We start from the raw sequence: 26106 nt of genomic DNA on the forward strand, positions 1-26106 counted from the left end.
CAAAACGGCATTAGTTTCTTTAAAGCAAAGAATTTTTGTAGCGTGTTAATGAATAATTTCTAATACATTGGTTAAATACCAACATGTCATATATGTAAATAGTCAATGTTATACTGCTAAAATAACAAAAATCAGTCAGATTCTGCAACATTTCATGATAAATAACTTTTGAAAATATATTTTTAAACATTTTGGCTTATGCCTTGAGAATTATTTACCTTTTTAAAATGTATTTTCCTTTCAGGTTTCCAGAGCTTTACCTGAGAAACAAGGAGAAATTGAAGCTCAAATAAAAGACCTTGGGCAGCTTGAAAAAAAGCTTGAAGACCTTGAAGAGCAGTTAAATCATCTGCTCCTGTGGTTGTCTCCTATTAGGAATCAGTTGGAAATTTATAACCAACCAAATCAAGAAGGACCATTTGACATTAAGGTAGGGACATGTTGCTTTAAATATTTTTTATTTTTTAAGAAAAATGGCATTATCACTGAATTTTCTCATTCTGTATCATTACTAAAGAAAAATTGTGACTTGTTAAAGCATGGTAAGGAAGACTTTATTCAGGATCACCGCAATAGGCACGGGTACCACTGCAATGGAGTATTACAGGAGGTCGGGTGGAGAGAGATTGGGCTCAACTCCAAATACAGCACAGGGGAAGTAGGAATTTATAGCCAAGGAGCAGGGTAGGAGTCAGTAGATGGAAAATTAAGAGGAAACGTCAGGGGTAAGTGGGATTCTGGCTAAACCAACCTCACAGGATTCTTGCTGAAGATGGGCCAGGGTTATCAGACAACCCCTGGGGAATGGTAGAGAATACTGAGGGTGATCAGGTACCAAGGGTAAAGGGTTCTTGCAAAACTTACAGGCTTCTTTGCTGAAACTGGATTTTACAGGGGAGTGCAAAGATGAGCCAAGGTGAAGGTTCAGAAGCCTGACTAAAGTTTAGTCAAGCAGGGAATCTTTGTCATCATCATCATCATTGTCGTCATAATGATAATAATAATTATTATTTTACTAGAATATGCTACTTTTTCTTCGACATTTACTAGAAATAAGGTCTTCATTAAATTCATATTACTAGAATGCCTGTGTCATATTTGTTACTATGATACATTTTCTATCCCTGTTTTAATTGTGCTTAATACATATTCATAGATTCCTTATCCAAAATTGAAGTTGTTTATGAGATTAGGTTCCTAAAATATAATGTCTGGGCTCTTTTGTAGACATTGTAAAGCCCTCTCAGACAACCACACTTTACCTTTCTATCTTCTCATTCTGCCAGCAATCTCCCCATATAGTCTAGCCACATCAAATTACTTGGTACCTCTCCATCCATGTAATTTCATGTCATACCTGTGATCTTGATTGTCTCTGTTCTTTAAATGACTTCTTTCAGTTTATTTTGATATAACGAATTTTCTTCCATTCTTTAGGAATGAATTCAAAATCATTGCCTCTTCCGAGTTTTCTTCTGTACCCCAAGTAGAGTTAGAATCCCTGTTAGGATTTCTTATAAACCTCTTTATGCATCTCCCATTGTTCATATGTTGATTTACCCTTAAATTTTATACATCTGAATATTTCATTACAAATCTGTACTGTTCTTTGAGTGCAGAGGGTATTCTCTTATTTATCTCTGTTTCTCCACTCATATCAAACACATTCAGTCCAGGATCCAGTAAATGATGGTTACTTGTAAGTGTTTTTAAGTCAATGGATAAAGATGGTACCAGGGCACCCAGAATACTAATGAGATGCTGCAGGTAAGCATAGGGCTTTAGACAGTCCTGCCAATTGAACACCACTATCTCCTTCTTTTAGTGTCCTTGTAAATGTTGAGTGATCCTCTTTTCTCCCTTTCAAGGAATCTATTCCAAAGATTCTTTCAATATGCTGCCCTGTTTTGCGTCTCCTTATTGGCCAAAATCTTTAAGTAGCCAGTCAAATAAACCAAATCATTGAAATTACAATCTATTAATGAATGTATTGTTGGGCAACTTCAGAGTGAAAAAGATAACATTTTTGAGTAGTTTTTCTTTTATTTAATTGACTTTAATTGTTAAATTTATTTATTTTCCAGGATTATAAAAACGTAACATTTTCATCTCCATTTAACTGTTGTTTTGCTAGAACTGAGAGCAAAGGAAAAAGGAAGTTTGAGAATATTCTAGTGAAGGGGAAGTAAAAGTTTGGGGAAGATGGGCATGAGTGACAATAAGGAGATAGAGAGAAGTTTGCTACAACTAAAATGAGTTCGATTAGCAAAATGTTCTCCACTATGTTTACCTTACTTCTTCCTGACACTTATGTCTACCATTCTGATAGCTACTCCCCAAGAGCAGATGGCACTGTGGAAGTCTCAAGTAGACATCATTTCACCAGGACAAAACTCAGCCTGCTCAGCCAGTGGCACAGTCTTGGGTTCAGTCTGATGATTAAGTTTATGAGACACAATAGGCTTTACGCAATAACAAATTTAGTTAGCTTTAAGAAATTATACAGGATGGGTAACAAAAGCCTGCACATTAAAGGCACAGGGGAAGTCTTGATACTGAGACGTGGCTTCTGATGTCCCACTGCCCTGCATTTTAGTCATATGTGATCACAAGGGGCAAGACTGGGTGAGTACAAAACACATCATCGTCTCAGGGAAGCCATCAGTTCTAGGATCCTGACCATTTCTCCACTTAGCTAGTACATAATGTATGCAGAGGTATTTGACTAGCTCCTATTCACCAGTACAACTACATCTCATGAATACTGATTTTTCATTGCTCAGTAAACAACCCCAACAGGAAAGTGCAGTTACTTGGCCCAATACACAATAACTTTAGCCAAATTCTCAATTATCTTATATCCAGTATATTCTTAAAAAGTAATTGATGTAATATTGCAAAGAGGAAAGGCCATAAAGTCTTTCCTCCCAACCAGAAATAGCTTTTTGTAGCTCACGGTAAAAGCACATTCTACTCTTTTAAATGGAATCTTTGGTTAAAATGTGCCTCTTTATTATAATAATTTTAAAAATACTCAATGCTAGCTATCTTTCTTCCTGGAATACATTTAAGAAAAGATTTTTTTTTAATCCCTTGGTACAAATAGATCCTGTTGACTCAACCAAAATGACTTTAGTCCCAGTCTGTGCCCCCGAGAATGGTTTTCAACTACTGAAAACCTGCATTGGGTCTTTAATTGTCTATGGCCCATAGGGTTCTGCCAAATGGGTCCCTGCAGTTTGAAGTGAAAGCCATGCTCGGTTGTGTTAATCACTTTTCTTTATCAAAGCTACAAGTCACCACTCTCACTGCTGTGTATAGTTTCTGAGAGTCATGATATTTGCCTCCTGCAGCTTGTTTTAAATCACTGAAGGGAGAGGGAGCTGCTTTTTTCCTGGCAGAAAACTCTTTGGCTTCAGTCCCTTGAGCATATTCCGAGATTTTTATCTCTGGAGTGCAGATTTCAAAAATACTCTTTTAGCCTTTTTCTTCTGCTTGTGGCTGTGTCCAAGGTAGGGGGAGGGGAAACATAAAATCATAGATTTGATGACTTGAGAGTTTCTCCCAATAATTCTCAAACCCCTAGCTTATAATTAGGAAATGGTGACCTGTGTGAATAATAATTTACCTTGCTTTTTTTTATCCCTCTTTGTCTAGCTTCCATTCCTTGTCACTAATAAATGATTTATTTATTTATTTATTTATTTATTTATTTATTATTTTATTTTATTTATTTTTTTTTGAGACGGAGTCTCGCTCTGTCGCCCAGGCTGGAGTGCAGTGGCCGGATCTCAGCTCACTGCAAGCTCCACCTCCCAGGTTCACGCCATTCTCCTGCCTCAGCCTCCCGAGTAGCTGGGACTACAGGCGCCTGCCACTTCGCCCGGCTAGTTTTTTGTATATTTTTAAAGTAGAGACGGGGTTTCACCATGTTAGCCAGGATGGTCTCGATCTCCTGACCTCGTGATCCGCCCATCTCGGCCTCCCAAAGTGCTGGGATTACAGGCTTGAGCCACCGCGCCCGGCCTAAATGATTTATTAAGATTGCACAGGTTTTCTGATTTAAGATATGGGATATTAGTCCTTACAGCCTGCTGTATTCCTCTGTTTAAATGAATTAAACTATTTTTCCATTAAAGAAAGATGGGACACTAGACTTTGCTTTACTTAGTTTCAAACTATTGAACACCAAAAATAAAATGTTTGAGGAGTTTTGAGCCCATGCTCTTTTTTTTAACACAAGGAAAAAAAAATTGCCTTTAATAAAATCTTAAGAAAGAGTTAATGCAAAGAAAGTAGATCTACAAGCAGCCACACCCCTAGCTCCAAATCCTAAATGTAAAGAAACTTGCTTTGTCTGGCCATGGTGGTCATGGCTGCCTCGGAAACAAAGGGTCTGAGGCCTTGCCATTCGGGTAGTTTGTTTTCTCTAGTCAAACTCTGAGCACACCTGTTAGAAAAATATGTAATATCCTCTGTGAACCTCAGTTTTGTCTGCTTGGTACTTCACGCTTATTGATGAAATGCAGCTAGCTGTGTAATGAAACCCAAATAAAAAAGGCTTTAAGGGCTGTGTTCTAATACATTGTTTATGCTGGAGTGAAAATTGACTGCACATTGCTTGGTTTGTGCAATTTACTCCCAAAATATTCCTATTCAGGAAATCCTGCAAATAGCAATATTCATCTTGAAAATCACCTCACAGAACCCTTAGCAAGCTGAGAAACATAATCAATGAGATCGTGATGTAGAGGGTGAAAATTAGGCGTAATCACAGCCCTTTCCCATCAGTCAGCCCACTAGAAGGCATGCCTTTGAATTTTGATTTTCAGATATACTCTCAGTTTAGACATAAAATATGTTGATTTCAGATTTCAGAAATGATAATTGAATGCTAAGATCCCGGGACCAGTTTAGAATTTCTATAAAGGGTCTTATGTTTTTAATCTTTGATGAATGCCTTCAATAATGAGCTAGAGGTATACTATTTATCTGACATAAGACTGACTACTGCTTTCCAAACTTTTTATTAAAATATGAGGTGTGGTAGGGCACATAATTTTATGTTAAGGCTTAGTGACTGAAATACCTTCATCTTAATCACAGGGAGGGGTTTTTTTCCTCCCCTCTTTCACTTTCCTTGTGTGGTTTATAAATGAACATGACATGTGGCTCTGCTGGCTCATCCTTATAGTATAAGGAACATAATTGTCCATAATGTCAAATCCATGTTGAAAACTACCAAAGGACTCAATTGTAGTGACTGATCATTAAAGTCATTGAACACTGCATGCATTCACACTGCTGTGAGTGTTGTCAAAGCAAAATTGCACTAGACAACAGGCAAGAAAGACTGTGTTCAAAACTTTTGCAACAGAGGAGAGAGATTGAACTCAATTCTGCTGAAACAAAAGGCAGGAAAACCTTTAAGTGCTGAGATTAGTTAGTGGGAAAGTACTAGATATCAGGAGGGAGGTTAGGCAATGTGCTTAGTTAGGCCATCTGTGTTTGCTGATTGGCACTTATCAAAGTTAGATTCCTATCCTTCCAACAGAAGACTAGCAGATAGGGGTGCTGTCTTTTCTGATGATTCTATATCAAAGTGCTAGCTCCCAAGTCCTTGAGAAAGTTTATTCCTGAGGTATAAAAGTGGCAAGAGGCTAGGAGAATATTTATATCTCAAAAAAGTAGAGAAATAATTTATAAAGTTTTCTAGAGTAAATGCTCTAAGAAAAGGAAGGTCAGGTCTAAAGTCAGGAAGAAATTTGTCTCAAATGTAGTCAAGCTCATGGTATTTTTAAAGCTTTCTTTGTCAACTCTCCATTTTGTTCAGTTTTCCCATTGAAAAACTTAGGAACGCTAGTTCATCTGGTTAATTTCAGCAGGTTTCTGTTGTTGAAGTACTAGCTGAACCAACTCTGAGACTTGGTAGTAATCAGACATTTCATGAAGGAGATTTCTATGAAAGTTAGAAAGAAGACAAAGATTACTGGTTGAACCAGACTGTAAACTCAGCTTTTTTTTTTTTCAAATAATTTCTGTTGTTCTCTTTTTATTATTATTATTATTATTATTATACTTTAAGTTCTAGGGTACATGTGCATAACGTGCAGGTTTGTTACATATATATACTTGTGCCATGTTGGTGTGCTGCACCCATCAACTTGTCAGCACCCATCAACTCGTCCTTTACACTAGGTATGGTCCTTTACACTCCCAACGCAATCCCTCCCCACTCCCCCCTCCCCATAATAGGCCCCGGTGTGTGATGTTCCCCTTCCTGAGTCCAAGTGATCTCATTGTTCAGTTCCCACCTATGAGTGAGAACATGCGGTGTTTGGTTTTCTGTTCTTGCAATAGTTTGCTGAGAATGATGGTTTCCAGCTGCATCCATGTCTCTACAAAGGACACAAACTCATCCTTTTTATGGCTGCATAGTATTCCATGGTGTATATGTGCCACATTTTCTTAATCCAATCTGTCACTGATGGACATTTGGGTTGATTCCAAGTCTTTGCTATTGTGAATAGTGCCTCAATGAACATATGTGTGCATGAGTCTTTATAGCAGCATGATTTATAATCCTTTGGGTATATACCCAATAATGAGATGGCTGGGTCATATGGTACTTCTAGTTCTAGATCCTTGAGGAATCGCCATACTGTTTTCCATAATGGATGAACTAGTTTACAATCCCACCAACAGTGTAAAACTGTTCCTAGTTCTCCACATCCTCTCCAGCACCTGTTGTTTCCTGACTTTTTAATGATCACCATTCTAACTGGTGTGAGATGGTATCTCATTGTGGTTTTGATTTGCATTTCTCTGATGGCCAGTGATGATGAGCATTTTTTCATGTGTCTGCTGGCTGTATGAATGTCTTCTTTTGAGAAATGTCTGTTCATATCCCTTGCCCACTTTTTGATGGGGTTGCTTGTTTTTTTCTCATAAATTTGTTTGAGTTCTTTGTAGATTCTGGGTATTAGTCCTTTGTCAGATGAGTAGATTGCAAAAATTTTCTCCCATTCTGTAGGTCGCCTGTTCACTCTGATGGTAGTTTCTTTTGCTGTGCAGAAGCTCTTTAGTTTAATTAGATCCCATTTGTCAATTTTGGCTTTATTTGCCGTTGCTTTTGGTGCTGTAGTCATGAAGTCCTTCCCCATGCCTATGTCCTGAATGGTACTACCTAGGTTTTCTTCTAGGGTTTTTATGGTATTAGGTCTAACATTTAAGTCTCTAATCCATCTTGAATTAATTTTCGTATAAGGAGTAAGGAAAGGATCCAGTTTCAGCTTTCTACTTATAGCTAGCCAATTTTCCCAGCACCATTTATTAAATAGGGAATCCTTTCCCCATTTCTTGTTTCTCTCAGGTTTGTCAAAGATCAGATGACTGTAGATGTGTGGTATTATTTCTGAGGACTCTGTTCTGTTCCATTGGTCTACATCACTGTTTTGGTACCAGTACCATGCTGTTTTGGTTACTGTAGCCTTGTAGTATAGTTTGAAGTCAGGTAGCGTGATGCCTCCAGCTTTGTTCTTTTGACTTAGGATTGTCTTGGAGATGCGGGCTCTTTTTTGGTTCCATATGAACTTTAAAGCAGTTTTTTCCAATTCTGTGAAGAAACTCATTGGTAGCTTGATGGGAATGGCATTGAATCTATAAATTACCTTGGGCAGTATGGCCATTTTCACGATATTGATTCTTCCTATCCATGAGCATGGTATGTTCTTCCATTTGCTTGTGTCTTCTTTTATTTCACTGAGCAGTGGTTTGTAGTTCTCCTTGAAGAGGTCCTTTACATCCCTTGTAAGTTGGATTCCTAGGTATTTTATTCTCTTTGAAGCAATTGTGAATGGAAGTTCATTCATGATTTGGCTCTCTGTTTGTCTGTTACTGGTGTATAAGAATGCTTGTGATTTTTGCACATTAATTTTGTATCCTGAGACTTTGCTGAAGTTGCTTATCAGCTTAAAGAGATTTTGGGCTGAGATGATGGGGTTTTCTAAATATACAATCATGTCATCTGCAAAGAGGGACAATTTGACTTCTTCTTTTCCTAACTGAATCCCCTTGATTTCTTTCTCTTGCCTGATTGCCCTAGCCAGAACTTCCAACACTATGTTGAATAGGAGTGGTTAGAGAGGGCATCCCTGTCTTGTACCAGTTTTCAAAGGGAATGCTTCCAGTTTATGCCCATTCAGTTTGATATTGGCCGTGGGTTTGTCATAAATAGCTCTTATTATTTTGAGATGTGTTCCATCAATACCGAATTTATTGAGAGTTTTTAGCATGAAGGGCTGTTGAATTTTGTCAAAGGCCTTTTCTGCATCTATTGAGATAATCATGTGGTTTTTGTCTTTGGTTCTGTGTATATGCTGGATTACATTTATTGATTTACGAATGTTGAACCAGCCTTGCATCACAGGGATGAAGCCCACTTGATCATGGTGGATAAGCTTTTTGATGTGCTGCTGGATTTGGTTTGCCAGTATTTTATTGAGGATTTTTGCATTGATGTTCATCAGGGATATTGGTCTAAAATTCTCTTTTTTTTTTGTATCTCTGCCAGGCTTTGGTATCAGGATGATGTTGGCCTCATAAAATGAGTTAGGGAGGATTCCCTCTTTTTCTATTGATTGGAATAGTTTCAGAAGGAATGGTACCAGCTCCTCCTTGTACCTCTGGTAGAATTCAGCTGTGAATCCGTCTGGTCCTGGACTTTTTTTGGTTGGTAGGCTATTAATTATTGCCTCAATTTCAGAGCCTGCTATTGGTTTATTCAGGGATTCAACTTCTTCCTGGTTTAGTCTTGGAAGAGTGTAAGTGTCCAGGAAATTATCCATTTCTTCTAGATTTTCTAGTTTATTTGCATAGCGGTGTTTATAGTATTCTCTCGATGGTAGTTTGTATTTCTGTGGGTCACATCTGACTCTATGCACTTAATTCTCAAATATGACATTCCAGTCAAAGCCTCAGTTATATATTTTTTCAATTATGTCTTGTCATATAAATGTATTTATTGAACCTATGCAAACAATTATATTGCCATGAAAATAAGAATACTTGGAAAGAATTTCTGAATTTTACAGGGATCAGGCAGGGATAAAAAGATTAATGCTTCATTCTGTTTACAAAAGCATAATCTACTAAATTCTCATGAGTTATAGATAGCTTAAGAGAAAATGGAAAGGCATTTCTTATATTTAGCAAACAGAGCATTAAAACATGAGGAATATTCTAAACGAAAGCCATAATCAAATCCTTTATCATTTCATTCAGACACACGTAATTAATTCTTGTCCTGCTTGATCTTGAGTTAGTAGTTTCATGAACCCATCAGCTTCTTCACAGAGTTTCATAAATCCTGACTCTGTCCAATGGTAGAATCTCAAAGTTATTTAAGCAATGGCATCAGAAGTCTGTGTCCCAGAGTATCTGTCATAGTACTTCCTATGATTCTCAAAGATGGTCCTGTTTTACTGAAGATGACGCAATCTGACCTCCAACTGATTGTAAGAGCACCCAGGGAAGCATCAGCATAAACCAAAAACTATCTGTGAATGACAAAAGACTTAAAATGGCCATAATTAAAGATCTGATAAGAGTTCATTTGACAAGAAAATTTGGGTTTTTTTTTTCCCTCGGTGACATGCCACATTTTAAAATAACAACTGGAGTTAGGACTGATGACATGATATTATTATCGGACAAAGTAGCACCAGGATATATCATGGACACCTAGAGCCCTAACGAAGTTCTAAGAATTTATTATAATTTTTCAAGTATTCATACTAATAATAGTGGACCCACACGACTATAACCTACTGAAGGTTCAGCATTTCTTCTTGTCAAAGCTTTTTATGCAGCTCAACATACCAAATGAACCTACTTATTTTTAACATCCTTCATTTTACAAGGTGCAGGAACAAATCCTTTGTAATTTTTCAAATCAATCTGAGATAAAAGATTTTATTTAGGAATTGACTTGGGAAAAGCAAAATATTAAAGGTTGTAAACTGACAAAAGGTTTGAATACTTGGCTAAATAGGATCATAGGTCACTATGAAAGAATGCATGGCTACCTATGTAATCAAGGTGACAATAAAAGATTTCAAAAATAAATATAGAAGGCCACGTGACTGTAAAAGTTTTTAGTTCTTTCCAAAGAGAAAACACTACTTTTTAGAAAAATTCAAGGATGTACAAAATCAACACACGTACATATTCGGATAAGAAATAGAATATTTGTTTCCTATACAGATTACCCAAAATATTTTTTAAAAAACAAATTTTGCAATCTCTTATTAAGAGCAGACCAATAGAAAAGATGAAAATGTTAATTAGCTTGACTGAAGTAATTGTTTTGCAATGTTTGTGTGTGTGTGTGTATATATATATATCTAAATATGTTGTATGTTTAAATATATTCAATTTTATTTCAAAAGAGCAGACCAATAATCCAAGAATTTTTATCATTTTTTTTTATTATACTTTAAGTTCTAGGGTACATGTGCATAACGTGCAGGTTTGTTACATATGTATACTTGTGCCATGTTGCTGTGCTGCACCCATCAACTCGTCACCACCCATCAACTCGTCATTTACATCAGGTATAACTCCCAATGCAATCCCTCCCCCCTCCCCCCTCCCAATGATAGGCCCCGGTGTGTGATGTTCCCCTTCCTGAGTCCAAGTGATCTCATTGTTCAGTTCCCACCTATGAGTGAGAACATGCGGTGCTTGGTTTTCTGTTCTTGTGATAGTTTGCTGAGAATGATGGTTTCCAGCTGCATCCATATCCCTACAAAGGACACAAACTCATCCTTTTTTATGGCTGCATAGTATTCCATGGTGTATATGTGCCACATTTTCTTAATCCAATCTGTCACTGATGGACATTTGGGTTGATTCCAAGTCTTTGCTATTGTGAATAGTGCCGCAATAAACATACCTGTGCATGTGTCTTTATAGCAGCATGATTTATAATCCTTTGGGTATATACCCAGTAATGAGATGGCTGGGTCATATGGTACATCGAGTTCTAGATCCTTGAGGAATCACCATACTGTTTTCCATAATGGTTGAACTAGTTTACAATCCCACCAACAGTGTAAAACTGTTCCTAGTTCTCCACATCCTCTCCAGCACCTGTTGTTTCCTGACTTTTGAATGATCGCCATTCTAACTGGTGTGAGATGGTATCTCATTGTGGTTTTGATTTGCATTTCTCTGATGGCCAGTGATGATGAGCATTTTTTCATGTGTCTATTGGCTGTATGAATGTCTTCTTTTGAGAAATGTCTGTTCATATCCTTTGCCCACTTTTTAATGGGGTTGTTTTTTTTTTCTTGTAAATTTGTTTGAGTTCTTTGTAGGTTCTGGATATTAGCCCTTTGTCAGATGAGTAGATTGCAAAAATTTTCTCCCATTCTGTAGGTTGCCTGTTCACTCTGATGGTAGTTTCTTTTGCTGTGCAGAAGCTCTTTAGTTTAATTAGATCCCATTTGTCAATTTTGGCTTTTGCTGCCGTTGCTTTTGGTGTTTTAGACATGAAGTCTTTGCCCATGCCTATGTCCTGAATGGTACTACCTAGGTTTTCCTCTAGGATTTTTATGGTATTAGATCTAACATTTAAGTCTCTAATCCATCTTGAATTAATTTTCGTATAAGGAGTAAGGAAAGGATCCAGTTTCAGCTTTCTGCTTATAGCTAGCCAATTTTCCCAGCACCATTTATTAAATGGGGAATCCTTTCCCCATTTCTTGTTTCTCTCAGGTTTGTCAAAGATCAGATGGCTGTAGATGTATGGTATTATTTCTGAGGACTCTGTTCTGTTCCATTGGTCTATATCTCTGTTTTGGTACCAGTACCATGCTGTTTTGGTTACTGTAGCCTTGTAGTATAGTTTGAAGTCAGGTAGCGTGATGCCTCCAGCTTTGTTCTTTTGACTTAGGATTGTCTTAGAGATGCGGGCTCTTTTTTGGTTCCATATGAACTTTAAAGCAGTTTTTTCCAATTCTGTGAAGAAACTCGTTGGTAGCTTGATGGGGATGGCATTGAATCTATAAATAACCTTGGGCAGTATGGCCATTTTCACAATATTGATTCTTCCTATCCATGAGCATGGTATGTTCTTCCATTTGTTTGTGTCCTCTTTTATTTCACTGAGCAGTGGTTTGTAGTTCTCCTTGAAGAAGTCCTTTACATCCCTTGTAAGTTGGATTCCTAGGTATTTTATTCTCTTTGAAGCAATTGTGAATGGAAGTTCATTCATGATTTGGCTCTCTGTTTGTCTGTTACTGGTGTATAAGAATGCTTGTGATTTTTGCACATTAATTTTGTATCCTGAGACTTTGCTGAAGTTGCTTATCAGCTTAAGGAGATTTTGGGCTGAGACAATGGGGTTTTCTAAATATACAATCATGTCATCTGCAAACAGGGACAATTTGACTTCTTCTTTTCCTAACTGAATCCCCTTGATTTCTTTCTCTTGCCTGATTGCCCTAGCCAGAACTTCCAACACTATGTTGAATAGGAGTGGTTAGAGAGGGCATCCCTGTCTTGTGCCAGTTTTCAAAGGGAATTTTTCCAGTTTTTGCCCATTCAGTATGATATTGGCTGTGGGTTTGTCATAAATAGCTCTTATTATTTTGAGGTACGTTCCATCAATACCAAATTTATTGAGTGTTTTTAGCATGAAGGTCTGTTGAATTTTGTCAAAAGCCTTTTCTGCATCTATTGAGATAATCATGTGGTTCTTGTCTTTGGTTTTGTTTATATGCTGGATTATGTTTATTGATTTACGAATGTTGAACCAGCCTTGCATCCCAGGGATGAAGCCCACTTGATCATGGTGGATAAGCTTTTTGATGTGTTGCTGAATCCGGTTTGCCAGTATTTTATTGAGGATTTTTGCATTGATGTTCATCAGGGATATTGGTCTAAAATTCTCTTTTTTTGTTGTGTCTCTGCCAGGCTTTGGTATCAGGATGATGTTGGCCTCATAAAATGAGTTAGGGAGGATTCCCTCTTTTTCTATTGATTGGAATAGTTTCAGAAGGAATGGTACCAGCTCCTCCTTGTACCTCTGGTAGAATTCAGCTGTGAATCCATCTGGTCCTGGACTTTTTTGGGTTGGTAGGCTATTAATTATTGCCTCAATTTCAGAGCCTGCTATTGGTTTATTCAGGGATTCAACTTCTTCCTGGTTTAGTCTTGGAAGAGTGTAAGTGTCCAGGAAATTATCCATTTCTTCTAGATTTTCTAGTTTATTTGCGTAGAGGTGTTTATAGTATTCTCTGATGGTAGTTTGTATTTCTGTGGGGTCGGTGGTGATATCTCCTTTATCATTTTTTATTGCGTCTATTTGATTCTTCTCTCTTTTCTTCTTTATTAGTCTTGCTAGCGGTCTGTCAATTTTGTTGATTTTTTCAAAAAACCAGCTCCTGGATTCATTGATTTTTTGGAGGGTTTTTTGTGTCTCTGTCTCCTTCAGTTCTGCTCTGATCTTAGTTATTTCTTGCCTTCTGCTAGCTTTTGAATATGTTTGCTCTTGCTTCTCTAGTTCTTTTAATTGTGATGTTAGAGTGTCAATTTTAGATCTTTCCTGCTTTCTCTTGTGGGCATTTAGTGCGATAAATTTCCCTCTACACACTGCGTTAAATGTGTGCCAGAGATTCTGGTATGTTGTATCTTTGTTCTCATTGGTTTCAAAGAACATCTTTATTTCTGCCTTCATTTCATTATGTACCCAGTAGTCATTCAGGAGCAGGTTGTTCAGTTTCCATGTAGTTGAGTGGTTTTGATTGAGTCTAAATGTACAAGAATAGAAATTGTAACAAACTGTCTCTCAGACCACAGTGCAATCAAACTAGAACTCAGGACTAAGAAACTCTCAAAACCGCTCAACTATTTTATCATTTTTTAATGAAAAGAAACTACAAGTCATTTTTGATCAATATACTGTTGATACTAAGAGTCATTTGTAAAAGTTGACACATAAATCCATTCCATTTTAGCTAGCATTGGCTATTGACATAAGACTCTCCTTCCACAAATCTTCTGCCATTTCCCATGTTCACTCAGATTTTGTCCTGTACCTTTGTCTTCCTCATTTTCGCACAGTCTTTTTAATTTAGGACAAAATTATTCTTTTTCCTTGACAAAAACACATCCAACATACCTTGCCTATTTTGCGTACAAAGTTTTTTCCCTTTGCCCTTAATGTTTCTGGAAGTTTTATTTACATATATTGATTATATTTTTAACCATTAGTAAGTCTTATTTTATAGAGAAAACTAGGAAGTAGTTAAGTGTGAACTGTTTGTCATATACAGTTCATATACATATAACAGTTTTAAGATTTTCTTTTGCCCTGATATGTAATTTATGGAGGCTCTGTTCTAAAATTTGAGTAAATGACTGAGGAGATACCTAGCGGCCATCTCAGTATCTCCAAATCCCATCTGAACATATACAGTGTCCAGTCTGTTTCCAATTATCTTTTGCAACCTCAGGTGGTTGCTTCCAGAGTTTGAGTTTTCCAGAGCCCCCAGTAGTGGCAGGGAGCATAAAGCTTTAGAGACCATAGATAGTTGAGAGACTGAAGTAGGAAGAGAAAGATCTGTCATGGATGGACAAAGAGATGAAGGAGATACGGGTTTGAAGAGGAATATGTTGAAGGATTTGAGGGAGCTAAAGGGAATATCAAAAGTAGTCAAAGGAAGAAGGAGGAATGGTGGTGATGGGAAGGAAGGGAGAGGTCTTAGATGAGCCAGCTTAGGGAGCACTTACATTTTCTGAATAGGCCACTGAAGTTCATCTTTAGTAAAATCATACTAACAAGGAGAGAAGCCTAGTTACTGCCATAGAGGTGAAGCATCTAATCAGCAGTAGTCTTCAGAGGAGGAGAAACAGAATAGTGAGAATGTCCCATGGAGGAAAGAGGCACCAAAGTAACAGCAACAACAAAAAAACGAAACATGAATGAGGTCTGTACAAACGAGATCTGTACAGAAAAAGATTTCTCTAAATACTGAAAATCTGAAGTTGAACCAAATGAGATTTCAATAAGAATTTTCCATGTTCTAAACCAATGGTGCCTTTCAAACAAAGAAGCCTGGGACTCTAGTCTCAAGAATATACTCAGATTATGGATAATCAAAATCTGATGTTGCCATGCTTCCACGAAAGCATGGAAGCATTGATCTAGAGCACTGGGCAAGGAGCCACACTCACCAATGGATTCCCAATTAATCAGTCAGGAGTATACTCAACATTCACAAAATTAGCTTTGCAGAGGTTAGTGTCACTGAATTCACTTTAGAATGGATAATTCAAATTCAAATAGTAACTCCCTTAGATAGATGTGTACTAGCTCAAGTTCACCTGTTATCTGATTTCATTTGAAAAAAAAAAATTTAAAGGTGGTGTTTGGGAGGTAAGGAACAAGGAAGAGACCTTTAGAAAATAGTTTCAGTGTTTTATATTGGATATGAAAATATCAGTGGAATGTATCCTGAAAAACATTGGATGAAAGTTATTGGACAAAAAGACAAATTTTTCCCTTTTACCATGCAACTAAACAGATTTATTGAATGTTTTTCTCCTGAGTTTAGGTTGCCTCTGGACAAGAGTATAATTCTGGTTTGGTAACACCTTGAAGCTTGTTTGTTTAAGTTTGTAGATAATTTCATCTATTAGTGAATTAGGCATCCGCTTTTCTTTATTAAAACTGGGTACCATAATCTTCCTCTTACTTTTTGTTCTTTCTACTCAACTCCAGAAACCATTGCTGAGTTGAAGTAGAATAATAAGGGAAAAAAAAAAAAGGACTAAGTTTGAATCCCAGCACTGATATTTACTGGCTTTAAGACATTGTTTAACTCACTTACCCTTTTTAACCTGACCTTCTTCTTCACTAAAAATGAAAAATTGAGTCAATTTCCCTGGGACTCTATTAGATAAGGCAAAACTAAGGTGGGAACACATTTCCTAAGGCGTAGAAAAAGATGGTCAATGGGACATTTCTTTTTGTATCAGGAGTTATGGTAAGAGACACTAACAATAAACATTAGGCTTTCAGCCAGGCACGGTAGCTCACGTCTGTAATCCTAGGACTTTGGGAGGCCGAGGCAGGTGGACTGCCTGAGCTTGGGAGTTTGAGATCAGCCTGGGCAACATGGCAAAACCCCATCTCTAATAAAAATAGAAAAAAATAGCCAGGCGTGGTGGCACGCACCTGTAGTCCCAGCTACTCAGGAGGCTGAGGCATGAGAATCGCTTTAACCCAGGAGGTACAGGTTGCAGTGAGCCAAGATCACACCACTGCACTCCAGCATGGGGAACAGAGTGAGACTCCATTAAAAAAAAAAAAAAAAAAAAAAAAAAAAAAAAAAAAAAACCGCGAGTGTACCTGTCTGATTCTTGCTTTGGAAGCTTCCTCTCAGGGGTGTACTCCACCCTGTGAGGTATGGGGTGTCAGACTGCCCCTAGTGGGAGATGTCTCCCAGTTAAGCTACTCAGGGGTCAGGGACCCACTTGAGCAGGCAGTCTGTCCCTTCTCAGATCTCAACCTCCGTGTTGGGAGATCCACTGCTCTCTTCAAAGCTGTCAGACAGAGTCGTTTGCATCTGCAGAGGTTTCTGCTGCGTTTGTTATTGTTTACTGTGCCCTGTCCCCAGAGGTGGAGTCTACAGAGACAGGCAGGTTCCTTGAGCTGCTGTGAGCTCCACCCAGTTCGAGCTTCCCAGCAGCTTTGTTTACCTACTTAAGCCTCAGCAATGGTGGGCGCCCCTCCCCCAACCTCACTGCTGCCTTGCCAGTAGATCACAGACTGCTGTGCTAGCAATGAGGGATGCTCCGTGGGTGTGGGACCCTCCCGGCCAGGTGTGGGATATAATCTCCTGGTGTGCCCGTTTCCTTAAAGCGCAGTATTGGGGTGGGAGTTACCCGATTTTCCAGGTGTTGTGTGTCTCAGTTCCCCTGGCTAGGAAAAGGGATTCCCTTCCCCCTTGCGCTTCCCAGGTGAGGCAATGCCTCGCCCTGCTTCAGCTCTCGCTGGTCAGGCTGCAGCAGCTGACCAGCACCGATTGTCCGGCACTCTCTAGTGAGATGAACCCAGTACCTCAGTTGAAAATGCAGAAATCACCGGTCTTCTGTGTCGCTCATGCTGGGAGTTGGAGACTGGAGCTGTTCCTATTCGGCCATCTTGCTCCGCCCTCCCGCTGGTACCATTCCTTCTGAAACTATTCCAAACAATAGAAAAAGAGGGAATCCTCCCTAACTCATTTTATGAGGCCAACATCATCCTGATACCAAAGCCTGGCAGAGACACAACAAAAAAAGAGAATTTTAGACCAATATCCCTGATGAACATCGATGCAAAAATCCTCAATAAAATACTGACAAACCGGATTCAGCAACACATCAAAAAGCTTATCCACCATGATCAAGTGGGCTTCATCCCTGGGATGCAAGGCTGGTTCAACATTCGCAAATCAATAAACATAATCCAGCATATAAACAGAACCAAAGACAAGAACCACATGATTATCTCAATAGATGCAGAAAAGGCTTTTGACAAAATTCAACAGACCTTCATGCTAAAAACGCTCAATAAATTTGGTATTGATGGAACGTACCTCAAAATAATAAGAGCTATTTATGACAAACCCACAGCCAATATCATACTGAATGGGCAAAAACTGGAAAAATTCCCTTTGAAAACTGGCACAAGACAGGGATGCCCTCTCTCACCACTCCTATTCAACATAGTGTTGGAAGTTCTGGCTAGGGCAATCAGGCAAGAGAAAGAAATCAAGGGGATTCAGTTAGGAAAAGAAGAAGTCAAATTGTCCCTCTTTGCAGATGACATGATTGTATATTTAGAAAACCCCATTGTCTCAGCCCAAAATCTCCTTAAGCTGATAAGCAACTTCAGCAAAGTCTCAGGATACAAAATTAATGTGCAAAAATCACAAGCATTCTTATACACCAGTAACAGACAAACAGAGAGCCAAATCATGAATGAACTTCCATTCACAATTGCTTCAAAGAGAATAAAATACCTAGGAATCCAACTTACAAAGGATGTAAAGGACTTCTTCAAGGAGAACTACAAACCACTGCTCAGTGAAATAAAAGAGGACACAAACAAATGGAAGAACATACCATGCTCATGGATAGGAAGAATCAATATTGTGAAAATGGCCATACTGCCCAAGGTTATTTATAGATTCAATGCCATCCCCATCAAGCTACCAATGAGTTTCTTCATAGAATTGGAAAAAACTGCTTTAAAGTTCATATGGAACCAAAAAAGAGCCCGCATCTCCAAGACAATCCTAAGTCAAAAGAACAAAGCTGGAGGCATCACGTTACCTGACTTCAAACTATACTACAAGGCTACAGTAACCAAAACAGCATGGTACTGGTACCAAAACAGAGATATAGACCAATGGAACAGAACAGAGTCCTCAGAAATAATACCACACATCTATAGCCATCTGATCTTTGACAAACCTGAGAGAAACAAGAAATGGGGAAAGGATACCCTATTTAATAAATGGTGCTGGGAAAATTGGCTAGCCATAAGTAGAAAGCTGAAACGGGATCCTTTCCTTACTCCTTATACGAAAATTAATTCAAGATGGATTAGAGACTTAAATGTTAGACCTAATAGCATAAAAATCCTAGAGGAAAACCTAGGTAGTACCATTCAGGACATAGGCATGGGCAAAGACTTCATGTCTAAAACACCAAAAGCAATGGCAGCAAAAGCCAAAATTGACAAATGGGATCTAATTAAAGAGCTTCTGCACAGCAAAAGAAACTACCATCAGAATGAACAGGCAACCTACAGAATGGGAGAAAATTTTTGCAATCTACTCATCTGACAAAGGGCTAATATCCAGAACCTACAAAGAACTCAAACAAATTTACAAGAAAAAAACAAACAACCCCATCAAAAAGTGGGCAAAGGATATGAACAGACATTTCTCAAAAGAAGACATTCATACAACCAACAGACACATGAAAAAATGCTCATCATCACTGGCCATCAGAGAAATGCAAATCAAAACCACAATGAGATACCATCTCACACCAGTTAGAATGGCGATCATTAAAAAGTCAGGAAACAACAGGTGCTGGAGAGGATGTGGAGAACTAGGAACACTTTTACACTGTTGGTGGGATTGTAAACTAGTTCAACCATTATGGAAAACAGTATGGCGATTCCTCAAGGATCTAGAACTAGATGTACCATATGACCCAGCCATCCCATTACTGGGTATATACCCAAAGGATTATAAATCATGCTGCTATAAAGACACATGCACAGGTATGTTTATTGCGGCACTATTCACAATAGCAAAGACTTGGAATCAACCCAAATGTCCATCAGTGGCAGATTGGATTAAGAAAATGTGGCACATATACACCATGGAATACTATGCAGCCATAAAAAAGGATGAGTTTGTGTCCTTTGTAGGGACATGGATGCAGCTGGAAACCATCATTCTTAGCAAACTATCACAAGAACAGAAAACCAAACACCGCATGTTCTCACTCATAGGTGGGAACTGAACAATGAGATCACTTGGACTTGGGAAGGGGAACATCACACACCGGGGCCTATCGTGGGAAGGGGGGAGGGGGGAGGGATTGCACTGGGAGTTATACCTGATGTAAATGACGAGTTGATGGGTGCTGACGAGTTGATGACTGAAGCACACCAACATGGCACAGGTATACATATGTAACAAACCTGCACGTTATGCACATGTACCCTAGAACTCAAAGTATAATTAAAAAAAAAAAAAAAAAAAAAGGCTTTCAAAATGCCCCTACTTTCGAAAGTAGCAAGTTGCTACCAGAAAAACACTCCAAAAAAGAGAGTAGATGGTCGTGAGATTTTCATCATTCACCAACCTAACTTGCCCATATAAGGAAAAGACTAAACTTGAGAAGAGTTTTTTGAATTGAGAATTCCTGGAACAGGTCATTCAAATAGGACTAACACTTTGTTGGACATGAGAAAACTCCCATGAGTTTTACTGTTTCCTTTCTTAGGAGGGAAGGGAGAAGAGTGCTTTTCCTCTTTGCCAAGCCAAGGAAGAAGGCTTCAAAGAACCTCTATTATAGTGATATTCAGACCTTTCTATCTATAAAAAATAAAAATATTTTAGAAAATTGAATATCTGCTTGCACATTTTAAGGTGACATCTATTTTATGCCCTTGGGATATAGTAAATATTGACATTTTAAAAGTGTTATAGTACAGTTTTGAATGTATCCTCTGGAATCCAAATACCATTCCAAATAATGTCTACCATCATATACTTAAAAATACATGAAAAAGCTCATATTTAATAAATAGAAGTTTTATATTATTCCTTTTTAGTTAAATTATATTTTCCTTCAACTTCCCCAAAGAATTGTATTCTAATGCGATACATGTTTTTGCTATAAAGTTTTTTATTAACCATTCTATCGTAAATCTTTATAATAATTATATTTATGTGGACTTAAATTCAATTTTTAAAAACAATTTCCTCTGACTACAAGGTTCCAAGTTTTTTTTTTTTTTTTTGAGACAGAGTCTTGCTCTGTCGCCCAGGCTGGAGTGCAGTGGCTGGATCTCAGCTCACTGCAAGCTCCGCCTCCCAGGTTCACGCCATTCTCCTGCCTCAGCCTCCCAAGTAGCTGGGACTACAGGCGCCTACCACCTTGCCCAGCTAGTTTTTTGTATCGCCTGGCTAGTTTTTTGTATTTTTAAGTAGAGACGGGGTTTCACCGTGTTCACCAGGATGGTCTCGATCTCCTGACCTCATGATCCGCCCGTCTCGGCCTCCCAAAGTGCTGGGATTACAGGCTTGAGCCACCGCTCCCGGCCAACGGTTCTAAGTATTTTTAAAATTCTTTAGATTGAGTAGTAGTTAAAGTATTAATAATAAATACACTTAGTAATAACCAAATAACCTAAATATATGTACCTTTTGATAAATAATTATTAAGCATACTCAATGGATATTTATTGAAAATGAATCTATTATAAGATGGATGGGTATTTGATGGTACCTTGAGTGAAGAAGGATTCCAGTAGCCAATATTTTGAATTGTACTTTTATTTGGCATAAATGTATCTTGACTACAATGCACCAGTGGGATAGGTCAGAGAGGTGTGCTTTTGTTTGTAAAGCTGAAGAAAGTCTATCATTAACCAATGAAGTGCCTACCATAGGAACAAACACAGTCAAATTTCTTATAGAAGCCGAAAATCTGGAAACTGATTCCATAAACACTATCTCTACCCACACATCCCTAGGAAAGTCTGTGTGCACCTCCAGGGACATACCCCAGAAGACTGCCACACTAGGAGAGATGATAATTCCATCGGAAGGAGAGAAGGACAGTTTAGTCCCTGACTGGACACTTGTTCAGCTGCCAAAACACTGTCAAGTTCATCTCACCTCAGTCCATGCCTTTAAGCATTGCCCAGTTACTCATTCCAGCAATATGCATATCACACTGTTGACTCAGGCTGAACTTCATAGTGTCTAAAATCCCCAATTTTTTCCTCATATGTGCTGTTTCTAGGTGACATTTCCCTCCCATGCCCTTGTGTCATCAATGTTTTGGAATTAGATATAAGGCTGTCAGCCCCTTCCATGGCCTTACTTAGGTTTATCCACTGAGTCCCTGAACCTTAGTTTCAGTGCATTTCATTTCCTGATCCAGTCCTGACCAAGGCAGAAAACACGTAAGAAACCTACTGCCACTATAAGGAACTAGCCTTGCCCTTGCTGCCCTGGGACTGGTTTCTCGCTCACTTCTAGTGATTCCAGTTCCTATCTTTCAGGGAAAACAGTCTACTTCTACTGACTGCTTCTTCTACATTAATAATAGCCCGCTACTCCCCTACCACTCACTCTGCTGCCATCCCAGAAAGAAATTCTCTCTTTAACCCCCAAATACTTGACTGAAGATTTAATAAATTTGTCAACCCATCAATCCAGTTGATAGTAGAGATAAAGAGAAGGGAGTCTTTGGGTACTGACACTATCATCCGATGTACAGCAGTCTCTTAAAGTTTATTTTCAACTTTCAGATTTGATATGTATGCCTTCTATTACTTCATCTATGTTGTGAAAAAAGTCTCAGGCTGCATCCTAAAACAGAGATCTATAGCACATCACTGGAGTCTTCCCTCCATTTTGACATTAATTTCTTTTGGCTATAATTTTTAAATTAGTTACCAAACTCTTAGTGCTTTATTTCCTACCCAGTTCATATTGTTTCATTTCGTCAACAAACATACATTTGGAGATTTTATCAAATGTATTGCTGAAATATACATGAAATTTATTCGGACGCATCCCTGATCAACCTCTCTAGGTAAACCAATGAAATTTCTACTCAGTTAACAAGTTATTGATTACAAAGTCCTACTACGTTAAAGTGACTCTCACTCTAAATTTGCTTAGAGTGGAGTGGATGTATAAATACGCCTTAGTGTACTAAATGCAATCAATGTGGAAACATTTACAATGCAGTGTAGTGAGTGCACTTATAAGGTATCATAATAGCTCAAAAGGGCAATTCCAAACCAAGCCAGTGTACTGCTCAGTGCACAAGTACTAGAGTGTGGTTCCTCAGCATCAACTACAAAGTTCTTAGAAATGCAAATATTTGGGCTTCTCCACAGACATACTGAATCAAAATTGATAGGGATGAAACCCAGGAATCTATGTTTTAACTAGTCCTCCAGAAGTTACTTGAGCAACCTCCTGGAGGGCATTATGCCTAAACTGCATCTTTAAAACATGAGCAGGAATTGATAGAGTGAAATGTGTGTGTAGGAAAGGAAAAGGATTCCAGAGAGAAGAGGCAACAAGAGCAGAGATATGGAGGTGATTAATGGCATGAAGTATGGGAAAAACAACAAATTCAGTGATGCTGAATTGTAACTTATTTTGAGAAGGCTCGGTTGCCACTTTAAGAAGCTTAGACATTATCTTTGACAGAAGTGAACACCACTAAAGAGAGATGACTGACAAACTCCTATATTTGAGGAGCACAGGACCTAAAGCAGAGAATAATTGGGAGGCTACTGATGTAGCTGAGGAGCAACATGATCCTGGATTAGGACTTCGGTAGTAGGGATGAAGGAGGAAGAGATGATTTTAAAAAGTGTTTTTCAAATTGTTGCTAGTGACCCATGTAAGGCTTTTGTATTGGTTTGAACCCCAAGAGCCAGCCAACAAACATGAGGCGGTGTGAAGCAACATGCTGTATGTGTGTGTGTGTGTGTGTGTTTTTTTTTTTTTTTTAAGACGGAGTCTCGCTCTGTCGCCCAGGCTGGAGTGCAGTGGTGGGATCTCGGCTCACTGCAAGCTCCGACCCCCAGGTTTACGCCATTGTCCTGCCTCAGCCTCTCGAGTAGCTGAGACTACAGGCGCCCGCCACCTCGACCAGCTATTTTTTTTTTTTTTTTTCGTATTTTTAGTAGAGACCGGGTTTCACCATGTTAGACAGGATGGTCTGGATCTCCTGACTTGGTGATCAGCCCGCCTTGGCCTCCCAAAGTGCTGGGATTACAGGTATGAGCCACCACGCCCGGCCGCAACATGCTGTTTTAATGAGTGCCTGGGTGCAGGCGGGCTGAGGCCTAAAATGGTGTCAGCCGCAAGTGAGGACGGGACAAAGGTTTTACAGTCTCCTGTAAACAAGAAGTCTCCTAGCCTGAGGTAACTGCTGCGTTGTACCTGGATGGCCTCATTCTGGATCTTCAGAGATACTTGTCTTCTGGCCGGCTCTCTTTCCTGCTTCTGCCATCTTGTGTGTGCACGCTGCTGACGCAAGTAGCCTTGCGCCTTAGGACTGGGCCTGAGAAAGGAGTAATTCATCTCCTTAAGTTTTCAGGCCCCGGGGGAGAATCTTACAACCCATTGATGAGTTATGAAATCAATTTAATGGGTAAATTAAAATAGAATAAGCATAGGGTATCAAAGAATATAATGCTGATTATCACATTGTGTTACATGTGGTATGGTTAACTGTTGTTTTCATTTATGTGATATTTCATTTTTGTTTCTAATTTTAAGATAGTCTGCACAGTTTTATAGAAAATGAGTTAATTAGTACTCTATCCGTGATGCCATACTGAGTTAATTATTACAAAGTTGGGGGTAAATTTATCCCTGTATAACAAACTTTAAAAATAATATAAATAAGCCAGGCGCAATGGCTCACACCTGTATTCCCAGCACTTTGGGAGGCCGAGGTAGGTGGATCATGAGGTTAGGAGTTCGAGACCAGCCTGGCCAAGATGATGAAACCCCGTCTCTACTAAAAAAACAAAAATTAGCCGGGCGTGGTGGCGAGTGCCTCTAATCCCAGCTACTCGGGTGGCTGAGGCAGGGGAATCCCTTGAACCCGGGAGGTAGAGGTTGCAGTGGGCTGAGATCGCACCACTGCACTCTAGACTGGGTGACAGAGCAAGACTCCATCTTTAATAATAATAATGGTAGGCTGGGCGCGGTGGCTCAAGCCTGTAATCCCAGCACTTTGGGAGGCCGAGACGGGCTGGATCATGAGGTCAGGAGATCGAGACCATCCTGGCTAACACGGTGAAACCCCGTCTCTACTAAAAAATACAAAAAATAGCTGGGCGAGGTGGCGGGCGCCTGTAGTCCCAGCTACTCGGGAGGCTGAGGCAGGAGAATGGCGTAAACCCGGGGGGCGGAGCTTGCAGTGAGCTGAGATCCGGCCACTGCACTCCAGCCTGGGTGACAGAGCGAGACTCCGTCTCAAATAATAATAATTATTATTATTATTATTATTATTATTATTATTTTATTATTTGTTGAATTGATGCTTTCTTCCAGTACAAAATCCAAAAACATCGAAATCCTATGTTGCATTATTGTCTTTCAGTCACCCGGTTTCTCTCCCCATGTGCTGCCAAGGTTTTCAGTTTCCTGGGTAGCATTCCAAGAATAGAGGGTGTGTGTGTGTGTGTGTGTATTATTTTCTTCTCTTGTCCTCTTAAAATAAAGCCAGCTGTTAGAATACTATAAATACTGTTTCTGCATCCTTCAAAAGAAGATTCTTTCGAAGCCCTCTTCCTTGACTTGGTAGGGCAGAAGGAAAAGCACTCTTCTCCCTCTTTCATAAGAAAGGAAAGAGTAAAATGCCTTTGCGTGTGTGTGTGTGTGTGTGTGTAGCACTCTTCTCCCTCCCTCATAAGAAAGGGAAGAGCAAAATGCTTGTGTTTATATATATACACACACACTGGTGATTATTTTTCTGTATTAGTAAATAACTTTTTCTCTTTTTTTTTTTAATACAGTTGTATACTATTCTATTCTAAGGATATACCGTAATTCACTTAAGCAGCACTCCAATTAGTGAGCCTTTAGTTTGTTTCAACTTTTGGCTAAGATATGAAAATGTATAACTTTGTGCACATCATTTTACATGTTGCAAATATATCTGTGTGATAAATTCCTAGCCATCGAATGGCTGGGTCAAACTGGCATTTGTCTTGTTAGTAAATTTAACTAAATTGCTCTTCATAGAACATCTCGTCAGTATTAGGAAAGGTTTCTTTTCCCCACACCTTTGCCCACTCAGTGTATCATCAACTTTTTTGATCTTCTAAACAAGAAAAATGACATCTGTCATTTTAATTTGAATTCTTTATTCTTTTTGTGAGTGAATTTGAATTTTTTCATGTGTTGCAGAATCATTTTTATTTCCTTTCTATGCACTGTTTGCTACTTTTTATTTTATTTATTTTTTTTTTTGCCAATTTTCTCTTTTGGGTTATTGGTCTCTTTCTTACTAAGGCAAATATAGTTTACAACTTGAAGTAAAAACATGGTTTTCTACAATAAAGGTTTTAATGAATGTTTTCTATGCCAGACAGATTCTAGTCTTAAGATTATAACCTGAAAACATCAAAACTAACCTTTGAATTGCATAGGAATGGTATTTGCTCTTCTTAGCCATCGATCCCTGACAGAAGTTCAACATGATGACAAATTGTAGCACAAGTAGAGATTTAAACATTTTTTAATATATAAATATTTGCTTTCA

The 26106-nt window shown here is 38.7% G+C and overlaps 1 protein-coding gene across 2 annotated transcripts in view; it reads left to right on the top strand.

The window, feature by feature from the left end:
- Nucleotides 1-26106, top strand: part of DMD (dystrophin) — a 2258239-nt gene that overhangs the window by 1493161 nt on the left and 738972 nt on the right. For both annotated transcript variants that reach the window (XM_037986581.2, XM_073013821.1), the window contains exon 48: nucleotides 245-430. In XM_037986581.2, the coding sequence (XP_037842509.2) occupies nucleotides 245-430 (186 nt within the window). The remainder of the gene's footprint in view (nucleotides 1-244; nucleotides 431-26106) is intronic.

The sequence above is a fragment of the Chlorocebus sabaeus genome, chromosome X (assembly GCF_047675955.1).
Source record: "Chlorocebus sabaeus isolate Y175 chromosome X, mChlSab1.0.hap1, whole genome shotgun sequence".
Taxonomy (NCBI): domain Eukaryota; kingdom Metazoa; phylum Chordata; class Mammalia; order Primates; family Cercopithecidae; genus Chlorocebus; species Chlorocebus sabaeus.